This window comes from Ooceraea biroi, chromosome 4 (assembly GCF_003672135.1).
Source record: "Ooceraea biroi isolate clonal line C1 chromosome 4, Obir_v5.4, whole genome shotgun sequence".
Taxonomy (NCBI): domain Eukaryota; kingdom Metazoa; phylum Arthropoda; class Insecta; order Hymenoptera; family Formicidae; genus Ooceraea; species Ooceraea biroi.
This window is the reverse complement of record NC_039509.1, coordinates 11,102,546-11,121,169: the sequence shown is the minus strand read 5'-3', so window position 1 is coordinate 11,121,169 and position 18,624 is coordinate 11,102,546. Positions and strand designations below refer to the sequence as shown.

Sequence of the window (18,624 nt, the reverse complement as noted above, 5' to 3'; positions counted from 1 at the left end):
AAGGAAGAAGAAAAACTATAGTGTTTTCTAGCGGATAATGTTTACTACATAATGCATACTCTATATGGATAGTCCTTATTAAGTACACAAAAAAGCATAGGAAATAAAAAGTACGTAGGCATATAATAAGGCAGGAAAAAAAAAATATATATAGCGGGCAGCTTTCCTCCAGATGCAAAATTCACGTTTCGCGTAACTGTCGCCTCCATCGTGAAATTATTCTCGTGACGTGAACACTGGTAAGTCAGCCGGTTATTTCGTAGGGATCGCTTTCGGATCTTTTGGTGACCGCATCTTCCGAAAGGCCGCACGCGCGTTTCGTGCGACAGAGTCGATCACAATCATCAAGGGTTTTGACAATGTTTAGCTCGGGAATTTTTCGATAGAGGAAGAACCATGATTTCGGCAAGGTATTTATTTTTCGGTGCACACGATACGACACTAATCAAGGGATACAACTTCTGGAGGAAGAGCAACCGCTACGGTGTTTTCGGATTATAAATTTAGTAGTCGCACACAGAGTGAGGAATTGCCCTGTATCACTGATAGCCAAGAGAAAGACGTTGAAAGCGAACCATATGTACACGCAGACACGTACACAGGTACACACGTATTATGCAGATACGCAGGACGGATGAAGCGAAAAATATTCGTTATTTTCAGCGTATACCATGCACGCACGTACGTGCATTTTGATTACGTACGTCCACGCTCGAGCCGAAAGAAAGGGAAGATCTGTTAAAAGCAATAAAACGTCGTTACATTTTTAAATGTCTTTATCAATATCCGGCGGCATTTTAATGTTTTTCACAGATTTCTCGGCACTCTTCCGGTTCCGGGCACATGTGGATTTTCGTAGCTGACTGTGCTACAAAGTACACAGATACAGATACACAGACGCAGCATACACACACGGAGAAAGAAAAGGAATAGGAATAGGAACGACCGATTCTCTCCGCCTGTAACAGACGTTTAAGGATTTATTATCGAGAGAGCCAGATTTACCATAGAAATTTATATTATATATACATCGATATATATATATATATTACACATATATATATATCTACACCATACGCCATATATATTTTGCAGTTCTTCTTTTGCTTTAACTATACAATACGTAATAGAGATAACGGAGTTAGAGTGTGTATGAGAGAGCGCGAGTGAGAGGGAGAGCAAGAGCGAGTGAAAAAGAGAGAGAAAGAGTGAGAGCGAGTATGAAAGAAAGGAAGAGAGACCATGGGGAGTTACGGAGGAACCGGATGGCATTTAAACGTACCTATTACATATGTTGATTAATTAACTATTAACGATTAATATTTACAGTCCATAAAAGAACCAAGTCTTTCTACGCACCCCTTTGTTTTTATTATACGAGATCGAGTTACACGCGATTTCCTCTACACACATTATATACAGATCATATATGTGCAATAGTTGTTACAATAGACCAACGGGGAAATGGAAGCACCGGCGTCGGGACGCCTGGCGTCGCGACGCGCCTACACGCAAACTACCTCGCAAATTCGCAAGCTGTAAACGAGATACGGCGTGATGTGGCGCAGAATTACGCTCTCGGCGAGAAAACAAAATTCATTTTACCACAGGATCTTTTCCTCCTTACTGAAAAATCTCAGAAATGAATTTTGATAAAGAATCGATAATAATGATAAGACGATACGAATCGTGCGGTACGCAACGTCATAATTCCACACTAAAAATAAATGAAGAATCACAAAGTCATGGTAAATTGCAGCGATTCCGTTTGCCAGCATATTGTTACCCTCATAGACAATCGTTACTAATCGATATCGCGAGCAGCCTCCGCTCTCGAGATAATCTCCCTTCGCGGGGAGAAAAATCGAAGGAAGCGGACCGAGGCGCAAGCCCGGGTAATAATTATCGACTCGCTATTTATTTTATTCCCGAGACGCGGATTCTGCGCTCGTTATCGCCGGCAGATTTTTATTTGTCAATCGCGATACGGGTACCGCTGCACGCCGTGCATCGGTGCCAAACGAGACGAACAGTCATAGCAACGCGCGACGATTACGTTGATCACACACAGACAGATGAGAGAGAGAAAGAGAACCCCCATCATCCCTTCATACAATAGAAAATAGTTGCAACACGGGCGTAGCGACGATACGAACGACTTACGAGATAATAGATTATTGCGTTTGCGTGCTCTGTCGGAGGGAAGGAAACGGGCACCCCCGGGTTGCGCTCGGTGCCAGCTGCCCTCTTTTTTTCCGGCATCGACGAGCATTCCGCGGGTGCCCACCCTCACGAATGTATATAGTATGAGGTCGCCAAAGTTGCGGATTTTCCTCGGGGATTCCGACATTTCTGATCGCGGATCCTTTTCCGCTCTCTTTCGAGATTACCGCCGAATTCTTGACGAACGATAACGATTCGATAATCGGATGAGATTATCACCGGAGTTCCGGAAACTGGGTACCGCGTCCCGAATTAAAGAAAACGCAGAAAGTAGAGGGGGTATAGGCACCCTTAATTAATATCAATATTAATTAATAAGGAGAGATCACTGCCAAATGTTTTGCACTTACTTCGGGAGCCACGTCGAGTTTCCGAAGATCCGTTCACTAAGCTGTACAACTTTTTCACAAAATATAACAGCTCTCTGTTTTTTTCTTTGAAGAAAGAAGGACAAAAAGCCTTGTTTCTAAAGAGAAAAGAATTGCAGTATTCTAGACTTTGTCAATAATGAAGGGAGAGTGCGTTGAACACATACAAGAGCGATTCATGCAAGCTGCAATCAATACTCGATACGTAGATCGCGATTAAAAATGAAGGAAATCATCGAGGATCCGTAATGACGATTGTCAGAACCGACAACCTGTTATATTTCGCTGTTTGCCGACTCGTCCGAGAGTCCCGGGCTTGCAAGAAAAACTCATGGGGAGGAAAAGAGCAAGAGAATGGGAGGAACAGATATCCCAAAAAAAGATCCGTACTTTTACAGAGCACTTTTACATGCGCTCCCCCGGGACTCTCTCGGGCTGTCTGCTCACGGCGATTTGTTATTACGCCGAAATCTGTTAGTTTTTTGTCCTTACATATTAGTGTTGAAATGGAGGACGGGAATAATAGAAATGCCGTGTTGTGTTGTTCTTTGTCTCAATTTTTTTTCATCTTTTAAGGAGAAACGAGATCAGGCAAAGGTAGAGACGAAAGCACCGACGAAGTATCGTCGGCGCACATTCAGCGACAGGGAAACAGGAAGAGGAGAGATTCAGTAAAACACGGATGTACGTGCGTCTTTTTCTTTTTGTAACGTAAACGCGCCTGTGAGCTTCGATCCTCGTCGATCCTGTTTCGAGTACAAAGCGCAGAATGTTCCGTGCTTGCAAGAATTCGGATACGCTTTCGGTATCGTGTTATTTGTTCATTAAAATTTCACAGCGGATCGCGAGATTGTGACTGAAGAGCGTGACGCATCGCAGTATATTCCAATGACGAAATCAATGAAAGAAATGATCACTTGGTGCATTTGTGACAGCTGAAGTAAATGATTGTTGTTTGTTAATGATTTTGTAATTATCGTTCATTTTGCCATTGGAAAGTATCAGCGATTTGCTGTCCATTCTGTCACAATTGCTCCGATTGAATCGCGATCCGACAGGATCCAAGATCGAGGCGAAACGCGCGCGTGAGCGAGCATTGGCGAACGAGAACGAAAACAATTCCTCACATAAGAAACAAAAAAAAAGAAATTGTGTTTATATCGTAGAAAAATAGAGAAAGAGAGAGAGAGAGAGTGAGAGTGTAATGGATGAACGAGGAGATAACGGGCACACGCAGTAAATCAGATTTAATTGCAAATCATTAACTGTGTAACTCTAATAAAAGTCTATTTGAATGTAAGCGCGTTAAAAAAATGCTATTAAGAGGAGAACAGTATATAAATATATATATATATGTATATGGTAAAAGCGACCGGCCGATCACGGAAGAGAGCAGGTAACTCACGAGCAGATTCCGAAGAGAGATCTCTTCTTTCTCTTCTTTTTTTTTTTGTTCGTAAGAGACAAGTAATCTATCTGTTTAGATGCTAAAAATGATGGAAAAGACTCGAGCAGAACGGCCGTGCGAGAATGAAGGCGGAATCAGAAGCGAAGGATAGATACATTTGAAGCTTGGGACGGTTTACGGTAACGTCGAGCAATTCCAGAGTCGTCTAGAGAGTGGAATCTGGAGTAGAAATTTTCATTTTTGAGAGAAACAATGATTCCCGTAAAATTTTCGAAGATATTCACGCTAAGGGAAAGTTCGCTTTTATACAGAACTTTTGAACTTTTGGAATATTTTGGATGGTAGAGATTTGGTAGATCCCAAAGAACTTTGAATAGAAAATATTACGAGACGTTTCGAGCCATTTTATACAAGTGTGTGAATTATATAATAAACGCGCGCATTGTTCGGTACCGCTACAATTCAAATGTACTTTCCTCGTAACTGGAAAATTGGTCAGCGAAAATTTCTCGGCCCATGCGGACCCGCGTTCAACTCGGTCGAGTGTTTTCGTTTTCTTCCAGCTACCGCTTGCTAAATCTATAATCTTAATTGTCCGAGAATTACACACAAACACACAAACGTGAATGGCAACGTGCGATTTCGATAGACGGAGACAGCCAAGTCGACAAGATAATACGTATGACAGTCTCAAAATTTTTCCGTCACGAAATGCTCCCATCGAGAACGCCCATCCGAAAATCCTTCCACGTGTACACGCACATGCACACAGACACGATGCATACACACGTACAAGTTACACGCGCGCAGTTCCTTCGCAGAAAAACTTTCTTCACGCAGAATTTCCCGCTTTTTCCGTAATTTTTCCTCCTCGAGCTCCGTTCCACTGTCTCACTGTCATCTTTCTCTCCATGCGCAGAACAGTCCACACCATCACACACCACACATGATCACACGTGTACTCGGAACCATCCTTCCCACTCCGCTAAACCACCGGACCACGGCTGATCGTATTTTCGGATAATACTGCGAGCAGTTCTATCTTTCAGGAACGCATTGACGAGGACAAGGAAGTAATGAGAAATCGATGTGTAATGAGTTTATGTGTAACGTTCAATTGAGGATTGTATGTAATTGTATATATATAAGTACAATGCAGTTCGTGAGTTAAGATACATTCTCCTTTTTCTACCATGAGAAAAATAAATTATTCTAGTTAATAAAAAAAGGAAGAGTCTCTCTGTGTATTTGTCCCCCCCTCGCCAATTATCTTCCCGTTGTTAACTGATTATGCCAACGATTTCGATTATCGACTCTGCTTGATAATTTTTTTTTTCAGCGATGCTTAGACAGATCTATTTCCTTGATAATTTGCAGCTAAGAAATTTTGTGGTATCCCATTATGAACTTTTAACTGTATAAAAGAAAATTACGTTACTCAAACTGTTTTTTATATAAAGGGTGATCTTGCGAAAAGAAATAAATACATTTCTTTTCTGAGGGAATTTATTGCCATTAATTTTCGAAAACAACTTATTACGATTGCGATAGTGGCGATTAGATAATTTTCAATCGCCGCACAGAGCACAAATGATTAACACTATACAGAGGTAACATTAACGATAGCAATACCGATGATATACGATAGCCGATAATCACTTTTCTCGCTTCAGATCTAATAAGTAAACGACTGGAATAAACGAGAGCCTTGATCAAACAAGTAATTACACGTGTATGAATTTCCATCGCTTTGTGACAGACATTATATCCAATTTTGCGACGTCACGTCGGTAAAGTTAATCATATCTAGAACAGCTATGTACATGTATACGTAATGGAGGTGCATAAATAATACATTGCGCAAAGCATTTATATAATATATAATATCAGACACACACGCAGAGGATCAATGCGATTAACATTCGAATTGCGCGTACATCCCTGCTTATCGCAAATCGATATTCCGACAGACTATCGTCGCATTACGAGGTCTCGTTTTATCGACGAGTCCTTTATTACGTATTTTATCGGTGCCAATGCGGTGTATCATAATTCGATAATTACCTTGTAACGCGAATCGTCATCGTCACGCTGTTACCTCGCCTTATTGCTTACCATTTACGGTTAAATATATTATCTGAGATCTACAGTGTTCTAAGCGTAATTGATTAACTCTCATTGGCTGTTTCGAGGCTGTAGTCTTAGCTATAAGTAACGCACAGTATGCAGGGCTCTAATTAATTAACTATTATAGCTCGCTGATATAACTAAAGCTATTTCAATTCCGAAAAGCTACAATCGAACTCATCTCTTAAATTCTAAATAATTAATATCTTTTTGATGTAGAAGTTTTTTCGCGGGACATTTGTTCTTCTATCTCCACGTCACAGTGTGTAACATGTTCCACGTATAACATATTACGATATCGTTTCAGTACAATTATAATTGTAATATTCATTATTGTGGTATCAATCTCGATAACGATAATTGCACACCTCTCATCATTATTATACATTAACATTCATGATTATCTTTAATATCTCACAACTGGTGAACGATTAACGCGATTTGTGCGCGACATCGAGATCGGTTCGGAAACGATAATCGATTTTAGGATTGAAACGCGCTGAGGGATCATCCCAAGAGAACCACCCTAAAACGGGACTTGCTGGTTGAGGTAGGATCTGCTTCGCCGATAAAAGGGTGTCGATAAAACACATGGACAGTCCAGGTATCGATCCCAGAACAGCAGACACATTCGTGCCAACAGTTAGGTGGGCCTGAGGGCGCCAACCATATCGCCCAGCAGTCGTTCCACGCTGACGTCGCCGACCGTCGGCTTGAACAGCAACTCGTGCAGGGTGGCACGACAGAGTGCACGCGCCGGTGGTAACAGCAGTAGCAATCGACCCACCCTGCGCGCATCCCTCTCGCAAAACACCGCCACCGTTTGTTCCTGCAACGCCGACACTCGCCCCGGCTCGCAGAGGCCGCGCGATTCTACGAGACATTAGAAAGCATATTTTTCTTTAAATAAATTATATTTAAAATATTATAATTATAAATATAAATATTATTTTATTATTATCCACTCTTCTCGGAAAAGAAAAAATTTCTACGGGCTAGAACTTTTTCATTTTCGAGTTTACGATATTTTCAATAGCAGAGAACTCTAGGCAATATAAAAAATAATGATTTCAACAACTCAGAACTTCTCGGAAAAGAAAACATTTCTAACGGATAGAACTTTTTCATTTCTGACTTTACGGCATTTTCAATAGCAGAGAACTCTAGGCAATATAAAAAATAATTATATCAACAACTCAGAACTTCTCGGAAATGAAAAAATTTCTAAGGGCTAGAACTTTTTCATTTCCGAGTTTATGGTATTTTCAATAGCAGAGAACTCTAGGTAATATAAAAAATAATGATAGCAACAGTTCAGAAGTCCTCGGAAAAGAAAAAAATTTCTACTGGCTAGAACTTTTTCATTTCTTAAATCTAAAGGATTTTCGTCGAAAACTCTTCGCAATATGCCAAATCCACTCTACAAACAAAAGCCGTGTTAAATGTCTTCGCGTGGAGGTTAACAATTTGGTAAAGTGTGATAATTGTGCACATAATAAATAATAGATGAATATTATTATTCGAAAACATTATTAACATTAAAAAATAAAATAGCGCGCGCCTGTGTTGTACTAGTAAATATTATATTTAAAATAAAATGTTGTGTTTTATAATGTTAACTATCATATTTCGAAATGATTTCAATAATACAAACTGTCGCATGAGAAACATCCACAAAACAGTGTTCGGCACCGTCATTATGTTTCTTAAAAATATTTTTTGATCTTGTGCAGAAATTGTGGTAATGTATCCAGCTTGCTCACCTGCTTTGAAGAGAACTATGGCCTTTAAGCACGCATATTCCGAATGATCCACTCTGAGCGCGATGCATTTAGCTAGAAGTTCTCTCAGTCTTCTCGCTTTGTCGACGAGAACCTCCCTTCGCTCCAACGGCATATCCACGGGCACCAGGGTGGTTTCATCCACGGGGAAGTTCCATTGCGCCGCCGTTAGTACAAACAACTCGCTCCACGATTCTTCCAGGAGAATAGTTTGATCTCTGTACGGAAGCTTAAAAGAAAAAAAAGAGATAAATCGTAATCTAAATAATTTATAACATTTATATTCGATATTCACATACAACTATTCGATAAAGCTAGGCATTTTTATTTTATATTCTATTTTATCTCATTTCTTTATGAAAGAGAGTGCGCATGTTATGCTAAAAAAAATTAAAAAAAAGAGTCATAGCTTACTTGCAAAAAGGAGTGTATACTCCTCGCCCATCTGACAGCGAAGAAGAGCAACTTCGCCGCAAACTCGTAGATATTTTCGGTCGGCAGGAGAGACAAGCCTTGCATGGTGTACTCCGACGGGACGGAAGTGATGACTGGCGGCGCCAAGCGGGTACTCACCAGTTCCTCTACGACAAGTACAAACAGACAACCCGTTTGAGTTTCCTATTACACTTGTGGTAAACCGGAACTTTATTTTACATATTTCAAATAAAATTGAAAATGGCCATTGGAACATTGGTACAAATTAATTGGCAAAACATTAAATTATTCGTCACAATTGTACCTTTTGATTCAACTCTGACGTCGACGGTAGCCGCTTCCTCGGAGCTGGTAACTTCGTCCTCCTTGGCGGTAGTCATGGACAACGATTCCGCAGACGGCCGTGGCAAGAAATGCGCTGCCCAGGCAAGAATCAGGCGATATTTTATTGCCGAAAAGATACTTGAATCCAACGAGCCTCCATGTAATCGCTTACCGACTGACGGGGTGAATGTTGGTACCGTGGGCTTGAAGGGGAACAACGCGGGGTATAGGAGAGGGTGATAGGCGCTGCCCGTAGGATGATAAACGTTGGGGATGCTCGTGTAGAGTCCCGAGGGAGTCCTCCTCGCCGCCGCAACCAGAGACGACGTGCTCCTTGGTGCTCTCTCGTGTTGCACAGCTGAAAAAAATGAATGTCTATCAAAATTCCGTCCACGTGCCAGTGACGTGAAAATCTATATCGAAAATCTGTTCACAGATCTTGAACCGAATTGATGTTCTATAATTATAATGATAATTGTACAATAAATATAAAATAGTAAGAATTACACTCTCGGAAAGTCGGACAATGCAATTTCCTTGATTATCCAACTTCACGAGCTGGGAATCTTGAACTCTTCTGAAGCAGCGTTTGCAAAAACAACAAACGCAGCTTCGTACAATGGCGCGCGCGTGTCCGTATATGAGAGAGAAGCTTGGGGAGTGACAGTGGCCCTTTAATGGCACCTTCCTTCCCCTCGCTAATTGATATCTCAGCAATCAAGTGTTTGGATTATCGCTCGGCGCATAAAGGGGCCGAAGATGTTTACAAAAGCTGTGAACGCGCCAGGCTGCTTCTGACACTGCTCGCCACCGGATCCTGCCGTTCGGTAAGCAGAAATATAGAGTTTCATACGGATGTATAGACGTGAGTGTGAGATATATGGGGTACGTGTGCATACGTGTGTGGACACACTTCGCTCTTTCCAGACCATTTCCCTTCCGCCGGGCGAGAGACGTCACCATGCATTGTAATATCCACCTCGCGATATTCCTCGCGTTGAATGTGCCCTTTCCCGTGAGTTATATATCTGAAAGCTTCACCGGAGAGCGCGCATTCCAAGTGCCAACAGAGGGTGAAAAGTCCATCCTGTATGTAAAGTGGGGCGAGCGACCAACGGCTAATGTCCACGCGAATAATAATCTGCTTCGGTCTTCTTTTAACAATTCTGCTTATCCGAAAAGAAAAAAAAATAGAACTGCAAAGCGCAGTACAATAACGAGTTATATTTATTGGAAAGCTCTACTGGAAAGCGCGCCAAGTACCAAAGCCGGAGGGTGAAAAGTCCTTCCCGCATGTAGATTGACGTGAGTAGCCGATATTGCTAATGTCCACGCAAATAATAGATTGTTTCAATCTTTTTTTAGAAACAGGTGTTTGTCCGACAAAAAATAGAATTGTAAATCGCCTCGGAATTGCCGCAAGCGCAGTATAATAGCCGTGCGTGTCTCAATCACAGAAGATATTATAGAAGTCTGTGGTCTCAATCAACTGTCGAGATTTTGATTCCGTCAAAACTCGACATGTCATCGTCTAAGAGGTTCTGCGACTGTCAGAAAGTAGAATGCACATCTCACTTAGCCACTCCGCTGGATATTTCCGTGCAAACATGTCAAGTGCCGCTCTGTGGCTCTAACAATCGAGAGTATTATAATGTACATATTTTTTTTAAATAAAAGATGAAAAGAAGGAAATCTCAGTGTATAAAAATATGCATTATTATCAAAGACAGATTTAAGCGAGAAAACTAAAATTTTAGGAACAAATTATATTACAGAACAAATATTAGAATTCATTACTGTTACAAAAAATTAAGAATGTTTATATAGTTTTTTAAATAAATGAGTCATTATTCCTCGCAGGAACAAAGCATACCGTCTCGCTTCATGTTGACCTGAAGGCACTTTGTAAAGCGGCAGGCTTGACACTGATTGCGCCGCGAGACGTCCACGATGCAACGTCCGTTCTCCTTGCACACATAATCCAAATTCCTGTACATAGTATGCAAACATAAAGCTTCAAGAAAGGTGCAATCCTCGATATCGCACTTATTTTATGACGATACATGATTAAAGCAATCATCAAGAATATTAAAGCAATGTTAACTCGGTTTGATTGCGCTGCGAGTTAAGTAAACTTGATTCTTTCACAGACAAATGTCCGCCACACGATCTTTAATTAAAATAATAATAAATTACAGGGCAGTTGACAGATGTACTGATTTGGCATCACGGCGGCTTAATTATTCGAGAAGTCAATTACCTCGCGTACCTGCGGATAGACCGCTTGAAGAAACCCCGACATCCGTCGCAGCTTGGCACCCCGTAATGCTTGCCGGAAGCCTTGTCGCCACAGACCTTGCACAGCGTTTCGCCGCGTCCGTTCTCCTCCATTTTCATCGAACCTGTTTGCAACGAAAATTGACTTCGTGGAAGACGTCGACTTCGCATTCTAAAGCAGTGCTTAGTTCTAAGCCATGGCGAAACAACACGCTGCATAAGGGTTGCGCTTCACAGGGGTTGAAGATAACTTACGCGTTCATCGCCGAACCAATTTATGATAGAGTCAAGAATTCAATTATTTATGTACAAAACGCGAAAGCAGGAATATCATTTTCCACAGAACAGCGAGTTATTGCTTTACGATTGCGTGTACCAGATGAACATGGAATGTATAATAAAATGCAGAAATCAGACAAGAGAGCATAGAGGCAAACTTAATCTGTTAATGAAAGACGAGCTTTTCATTTCGCAAACAATACAACTTAGTTCCTTCATCCTCCGTGATCTTGTACGAGGCGGAGAGAAATTAAATCTCATAGAGGATTACCAACTGCTAGAGTCGAATGTCGCCATAAATCGCGCTAGATCGAAGCTACTAAGCATCGTTGTTTCTCTTTTATACGTGGCAGTTTTAGCAGGGCTTTAAAGTGACGAGGTGACGATATATGTATACTAAAGCTCTCTGGAAAGCTCTCAGGCAAATTGCGATGAGTCACTGACGCAGTTACGAGCGTTTCTGTATTATGTATGCGCCCACGAGGAGAAATGCAATGTACGCGAGGAAGACGTAGCTCGTCTCATTATCCGTCGTACAAGAGTTTCCACAGCTATCGCTGTGTACATGTATGGCTACTATAGACAGCACAATAATGGATTGAAGAGAGCCGCGTGTATTTTGCATGTTATGTCGTAATACGGTACCGGAGATCGTTAAACATCGCTCGCGACTCGTCGTTGATTTGAAGTCGTCTTTACCGTCGTTCTGAAGACTTTAAGCTCGCCGCCGAGCAATATCGGAGCGAGACGGACCGATTTCGCGCGATCGATCATGTCGCCGGCTGTCTCTCCGCTGTTTTAACGAGTGCTATTTTAATCTCCCTATTCCCCGTGTAATCGACGCCCTGTCTGACTAATGGCCGAACGGGGTTTGTAGCTGAAATATTTGAAACGCAATTTCAATTTTATTTCAACAAGTACAAATAGACTTTTGACAAGTATGAACTCGAGTTATATGTTAAAAATTGTATTATGCACACTGATGACTTGGAAACAATTTTTCTGGACAATAAAGAATAATAGTCATTTGACATCTTGATTCTAAATACACTAATGATTACCGGATTTTAATTTATGTAATATTGGAAATTAATATAATATTGAAACAGCTGGGCGATGGTACCGCGATGCTTCATAGCAGCAAATTTATCTTATGATATATCTTATGATATATCTCTAACACTTTTTTTAATAAGTCAGTATTCTCTTAAACTTAATTCAGTATCCTTGAACATTCTACAATCCCTCCTCTCCTGCTATGATAAAAGATAGGAAAGAAAACATTGCTCAGCCAACGTCGATGCAGGAAGTTAGCAAAAAGAAAAGCACAATGTAACGCGCAGATGGCTGTGTTAAAAAAGAGAGAGAGAGAGGAAAAGAGAAAAAAGTTTAATCCTTCCTTAGTCGTTTTTCTACTACACACAATGGCTGCGTCCGCGAATCGCTAGCGCCGTAATAATGGCCGGGACAAAATCGAAGAGAGCGAGTTGTCCTCGCGCGCGGTCACAAAGTCGAGGAGCCAGGAGGTCGCGTGTCCTACGAGCGATCCCTCGGCGGTAGCAGCGAAACGGCGGCGGTGGCGGTGGCGGTATCACGAACCCTCTTTCCCGTGACTTTACGTCCCCTCGCGGGCCCTCAGGGCTACCGCCTCTCGCTCGCCCACCCCCGTCCGCTACCGCCGCTCGTCACGGACCCGATGGGCGCCCGAGCCACCTGCCCGTTTCCCAGGCTCAATAATGCAGCACCCCCGTCGTGGAGAGCATCGCCCAAGCGGCGGTAAACCACCACCGTCGTTTCCGCCACCGACCATCGCCGCCGTTAGCTAGAGAAGTCTGACGGATGATGCCACTATTTTGCCGCACCCTCACCACCGGAGGGACCGCCGGGACGATACACGTACCACCAGCTCGCTATTTCTCCCTGGCTGAGGAGCTGACTTCTTGATAGTCCACCCTCTGCCGAGCGCAACCCTTATCCCTCTCACGCGAGCGTCTTGGGCTGTCATAACATTTTTATCACCCCGATGACCGCTTCTTGCCGCGACAACTGACGATGATCAATCTGGCTCTCCCGTTCAGGACGGAAAATTTTATTATGATGGAATATTGAAAGTATCTTGAGCGGGGCTTCGTATAAAGAAAGCCTCATGAGACGGAAGTAACGTAACAGTTGGCGAAAATTGATTTTATTTCTAGTCTGACTTGACTTCTTTATCATGATGAACCTATTTCCTACGAAAAATTATTCCTGCATATCCATCAATCGTGAGTAATCTAATGGTAATAGGAGCAAAAAAATGACAAAAACGATTAGCTGTAATTAATAAAACACATGTAATCGCAAAGAGTCAAACTTTAGGAGCGAATTGTTGCTCCAGTGCTAGGAAAGTTGATACGAAAACGATTGCTAATCTGAGTTAGATAATTAACAAACAACCAGACGATTAACATGCCGAAAGAAAAGAACGATTATAGAACAACAAAGTGAGTTGACTCTCTGTCTTTTTTGTTGAACTCTTCTCCACCCCCGTGACTGTCACTTCAACATATTGTATCCACGTATGGTGTGCCAGTGTGCAATTACACGGGGCGTATTATTTAACCCTGTTTGCACGAGCCCGTGTCGCGTCGCCCGCACACGCACGTAACATATGTCGCATATCGCGACGGGGGTGAATCGAACAGTCAGATTTTCCGCCCTTTCTGAAAACGCAAACTATACCAATTCCGAACGAGAATGGGAAGGGAGTGAAAAAAGAATGAACGTTGCAAAATTGCAAAGAAAAATTTTAAAAAGCGAAAAATACGAAGAGCTTTTGGATAACATCTTGATTGCACTGATTTAAAAAAGGAAACTTCACATAATTTTCTAAAATTTTCTATCGTACTGCAATTCATTTTTTATTAAGTTCTCAATAATTAAATATAAAATATCTTACTAAATTCTATTGAATAAATATATAAATAAAATTTCAGTTTTGGTTCAATTTTAATTTGATAATATCTTAAAAATTTTAAATATGACTATAGAGACAGCTAAAGCTGAAAAATTATGATGAAGAATATTTGTCTTCAAAGTGTCGGCGGATGTTGCACTCAGGGAGACAGTTTAGCGCAAGCCCATCGATCATGGAAAGTTCGACAAGCGCGGCGCGGTTCGAAGCAAGACAAGCACCTGTCTAATGTCAATCCGATGACTTTTCGATAGTTTTCGAGGACACAGCGCGCTGCAAGGCGTCGACAGCATGCAAATTTTTTCCGCGTCACGTCACGTGCGTTCTTTCGCATAAAAAATGCTGATCGATCGGCAACCGCGTAATATGTATTGAAAATAGCCTTGCATAATATTTTAGGGTGCAGCTGCGAAGTAAAATTGCACTGCGATTTAATAATATTCGATAATACTAACTCTGAGATACAAACAATTTTAGAAAGTGTAACTTTTATTTAAGCATTTTAACAATGTAACAAACTTACTTGTTAAATATTTATGATGTAAAAAATTAACTATTGGAAAGTATGCACAGAGACGCTTGCTGACTAAGAATGGTGAACCGAGAACACGAATTCTCGGAGTTAATGCAAATTTGGTCTCTTGAACTTCTTCATTTACCAGAATGCTGAAAATTCCCGCCATCATGTGGACCGAGAAACCAGAAGTAAACACTGCTGTGTCTCCCCTTCGATTAACTTTTTAATTTGATTAGCTCCGCGCAACGCGGATGTTATTCAAATATAATCAGCACACGGAGGGTTCATTGAGAAAAAAAACACGTGGTGCCAGGAATTCTACATTCTGTCGTGACGTTGCTGAATACGTCTCTCACCTGGACCCTGCCCTTCTCTAAGCCCTTAAGATCGCTATAACAAAGTTCATTAATTCAATTTTATAATGTTACAACAAAACCGAATATTTATCTTAATCTTATAATTTACCAGTTAGCATTTTAGATAATCTGAACAGTTGTGTAATTTGTTATTTATTGGTCAAGATGTAATGCCAATCTTTTCGCAAATAAACGCTTGCTATTTATAAAGGAGCTCGCTATTTAAGTCCCCTCCCACGGTCCCTTTTCGTGTCGTCCACGTAAACTATGGCGATTAATTTTTGATGATTCGCTTCTACGTAAGTACGGTCGTTACGTCGAGTCACCTGACTATTACGTGACTTTGTTGTGCCTAAGGGCTCGTGGTACAATTAACGACTCGTGAGTAATAATCAAGCCTAAAGAAGAACGACATATGTTGCATAATAGATCTTAAGAGAGGGCTAGACCTTTTGTAATCCGGGTGGTTAATTAAAATAATTAGCATCAATATTTCGCAAACATAAAGTCAATCGCGCAATAAGACGCGTTCAATCAAAATGAACTTTATATTAACTTCGTATTAAAAATTAATACAAAGTTTTACATTTGAATTTTACTAAAAAAAATTGATATGGATTTTCCGATCAACTCAATATTGCCACGCCAACGGATAAAATGTATAGCAAGCAAACCGCATGATTCTTTCGCGATTGTTTACAGCAATCAACAAGCGTTAACGAGCGCGATGCTTCATACAATCTCAGATTATACCCGGTGAATAAATAATCGAATCGGCGGAACCGACGGGGGTTCCGGCGATTACTGAAGTTAATGACTGCGAGCTGCGCTTTTTTACCCGATCCTAATTTACGATTAGCCGCGGTGCAATTGGTTCCGGCGACGCGCACGTGTACACTTCGCACGGCTTGGCAGTGATTGCGTGACATGCTTGACTACATTGTGGCACGGCACCCACGCCGTGTGTACGTGCATACGTGGCTGTCAAACAGACGGTGAATCTTTAGGAAGATTGTGATACAATCTCCGTGTAAATCCTTCCTCTGCGATTCTGATAAATACCGATAATTTGGTGAAGAATGGAATAAATTAGACCTCGATGTGTTCTGTCTTCTTGTCGCAAAATCAAGAGTCATAAGCAACGTTGCATCCATTGCATCTGCGATGACACGTAACGCGCGCAATGGGAGATAATCATATGTGAAATTATATAAATGTATAACGTATAACTATAAATATAAAATATATAATGTATAATATTTGAATGTATATATTTTATAAATATATACATTAAAATAATATATACAGTGAAATAATTTCGTGTGTGTGCATATACATATTTATACTTATATATTAATAACGTTCATTGCAGCGCACATGGCAGCGACCAGATACGTGTTAAATAAAGGACGAAAGGCTTCAATTTGCGACAGCATGTGTCGCACGGATGGACAGGAAAAAGGTGTGAAGTAATATCGCGTGCGAAATAGCGTAAGTTTACGTAACGGCACATTAATAGCATCCGCGCATCCAGATATCAAAGACGGAACGAAATAATTCCTCTTTGTCGGCCCTCCGTCACCCTCGCTTTCGTTCGTGCTTTAACGTTCGCCTTTCCTGACATATGCGCCGAGTTTGACGGTAATGACGGGCATTGCAACACAATTGCAACGCCGGAAAACCGGGTTTACAGGTGCGTGTACACACGAGTATACCGCCACCATAAGCGACGTGACTGCGACACGTGTCGCCTATTAATCGCTCCACCGCACCGGCGAGAGCGCGCGCTGATTCCGCCCGAGGAAGCACGCCGATGGCGGCCAAGTAGGCGATGCTTGCGCGGGCCACGATAGATAGCAAATTCTCAAAATTACGAACGATATACAGGGTGTCCGGTAACTCACGACTCAACGCTCGTGAGTGGATAAAGAGGACTGAACTGAGTGGAAAAGTCCTATACCATTTTGCAATTTTCACAATAGTTAACGAGTTATTAATTATTAAAAATCGCTATATTAGTCCGGCCTACCGCCGAATGCAAGTGCGCGGCGAGATGCGACCGCCTAGCGATCAAAGTTGCTAGGCGCGAGAAGTTGTTTATTACAAATGGCATGCCTAGCCATTGCCACTGCGATCGCTAGGCGGTCGCATCTCGCCGCGCGCTTGCATTCGGCGGTAGGCCGGACTAATAGCACGATTTTTAATAATTAATAACTTGTTAACTATTGTGAAAAGTGCAAAATGGTATAGGACTTTTCCACTCAGTTCAGTCCGCTTTATCCACTCACGAGCGTTGAGTCGTGAGTTACCGGACACCCTGTATACATATAATTGCATAGAATTACTGACGATATAGGACATTTATATTATATGCAATATATATATTTATACCATGTGCAATAAAGATGGAGAACAAACGATAAAAATTATTATTTTGGAGGACGCAGCGGAAGGCACATCAAAAATAATAATTTTCTAAAAATTATAATTATATGATATGTTCTAATACATTTTTTAATATATATTTATGTTAATCTGTTCTGAAAGCAATTATTAGTGGCTTTGCAATTCTTATTCCTGTGTTATCAGTAGAGAAAGTATCATAACAGATCCTTTCACATTATTATTATTATTAAATATAACTATCAAGACAACATTGTACTTACTTGCATTAAATTTTAAACTCTGCAAGAAATTTTCTTTTCCTCTTCCTCCAGACAGATGCGTTGATCTTTAGTCAAGTTCAGTGATCTTCAAGATGATGCATGGATATCCTTAAGCCTCCAATGTAGAATTATTTCATACTATAAAAAAAGCCTTTAGAAAAATGTAATAACTTTTATCTGCTCTTACAAAATTCGAAACTCTAATCACGATTTAATCTATTCGCAGAGTTCAGAATTATCAACCAATCCTTACTAACCAGAGAATCTAATCGAATCAATCGTCGTGATACATGATTCTTTTATCACCTAAATAAGGAGATGAGTTTGCACGGATTCGCGCGTCACGATAACAGCAGAAAGTCTCAAGATAAAAATTCTCGATTCACAAGACGCAAGCTCGCGCGGGGATGCAGCCGCGCGTCAGTTCCTTCAGAACTCCACTGAGATTGTTACCGATACCCCAGGATCTCCCGAAGATCCTTCAATCGCGCATCCGGACGATCGCTTTTTATCGCGCTAAGCAGGACGCCGAGACTTGCGTACGCGCCCGGGACATATGCGATCTATAACTCGTAATTTTTACCCGTTTGCCGATCGGGCCGCGTTCGCGAGCGGGAACAGCGTGGTGCAAAAGGGGTGGGTGAGGATGTCGGCCGCGAGGATCATTATCGTTCTTAGGCTTGCGGCTGGGCGGACGCGCTGTCCGTCGACGCGAGAACACGTGCGCGAGACGTCGACCAGCGACGACGATTGGCCGACAGGCGGGGCTGGATCTCTCGATCCTCGCAGGGGTCGTACGAGTGCAACCCCTCGACCAAGCCAAGGGGTATCTTGCCCCCTCCTTCGCCCTCGCCTGCTCGCCCTCGGCGAAAGCCGAAGCGCGAAAGTCAACTCGCGCGGCTCTTGCTGC

The 18,624-nt window shown here is 41.7% G+C and overlaps 1 protein-coding gene across 3 annotated transcripts; it reads right to left on the bottom strand.

The window, feature by feature from the left end:
- Window positions 1-2,884: 2,884 nt before the first annotated feature.
- On the bottom strand, window positions 2,885-18,383 carry LOC105275823 (nuclear receptor subfamily 2 group F member 6). 3 transcript variants are annotated; one of them, XM_011332977.3, is made up of 9 exons: window positions 17,972-18,383; window positions 17,715-17,852; window positions 10,927-11,068; window positions 10,540-10,655; window positions 8,839-9,024; window positions 8,647-8,760; window positions 8,322-8,488; window positions 7,890-8,136; window positions 2,885-6,999 (listed from the first exon to the last, which is right to left on the bottom strand). In XM_011332977.3, the coding sequence occupies exons 3-9, from the start codon at window positions 11,061-11,063 to the stop codon at window positions 6,770-6,772; spliced, it is 1,197 nt and encodes a 398-aa protein (XP_011331279.1). In that variant the 5' UTR covers window positions 11,064-11,068; window positions 17,715-17,852; window positions 17,972-18,383; the 3' UTR covers window positions 2,885-6,769. The 3 variants fall into 3 exon arrangements, with proteins under 3 accessions (XP_011331279.1, XP_019886202.1, XP_011331262.1); XM_020030643.2 differs by lacking the exons at window positions 17,715-17,852; window positions 17,972-18,383 and having other exon boundaries at window positions 10,927-11,133; XM_011332960.3 differs by lacking the exons at window positions 17,715-17,852; window positions 17,972-18,383 and having other exon boundaries at window positions 10,936-11,133.
- Window positions 18,384-18,624: the final 241 nt, after the last annotated feature.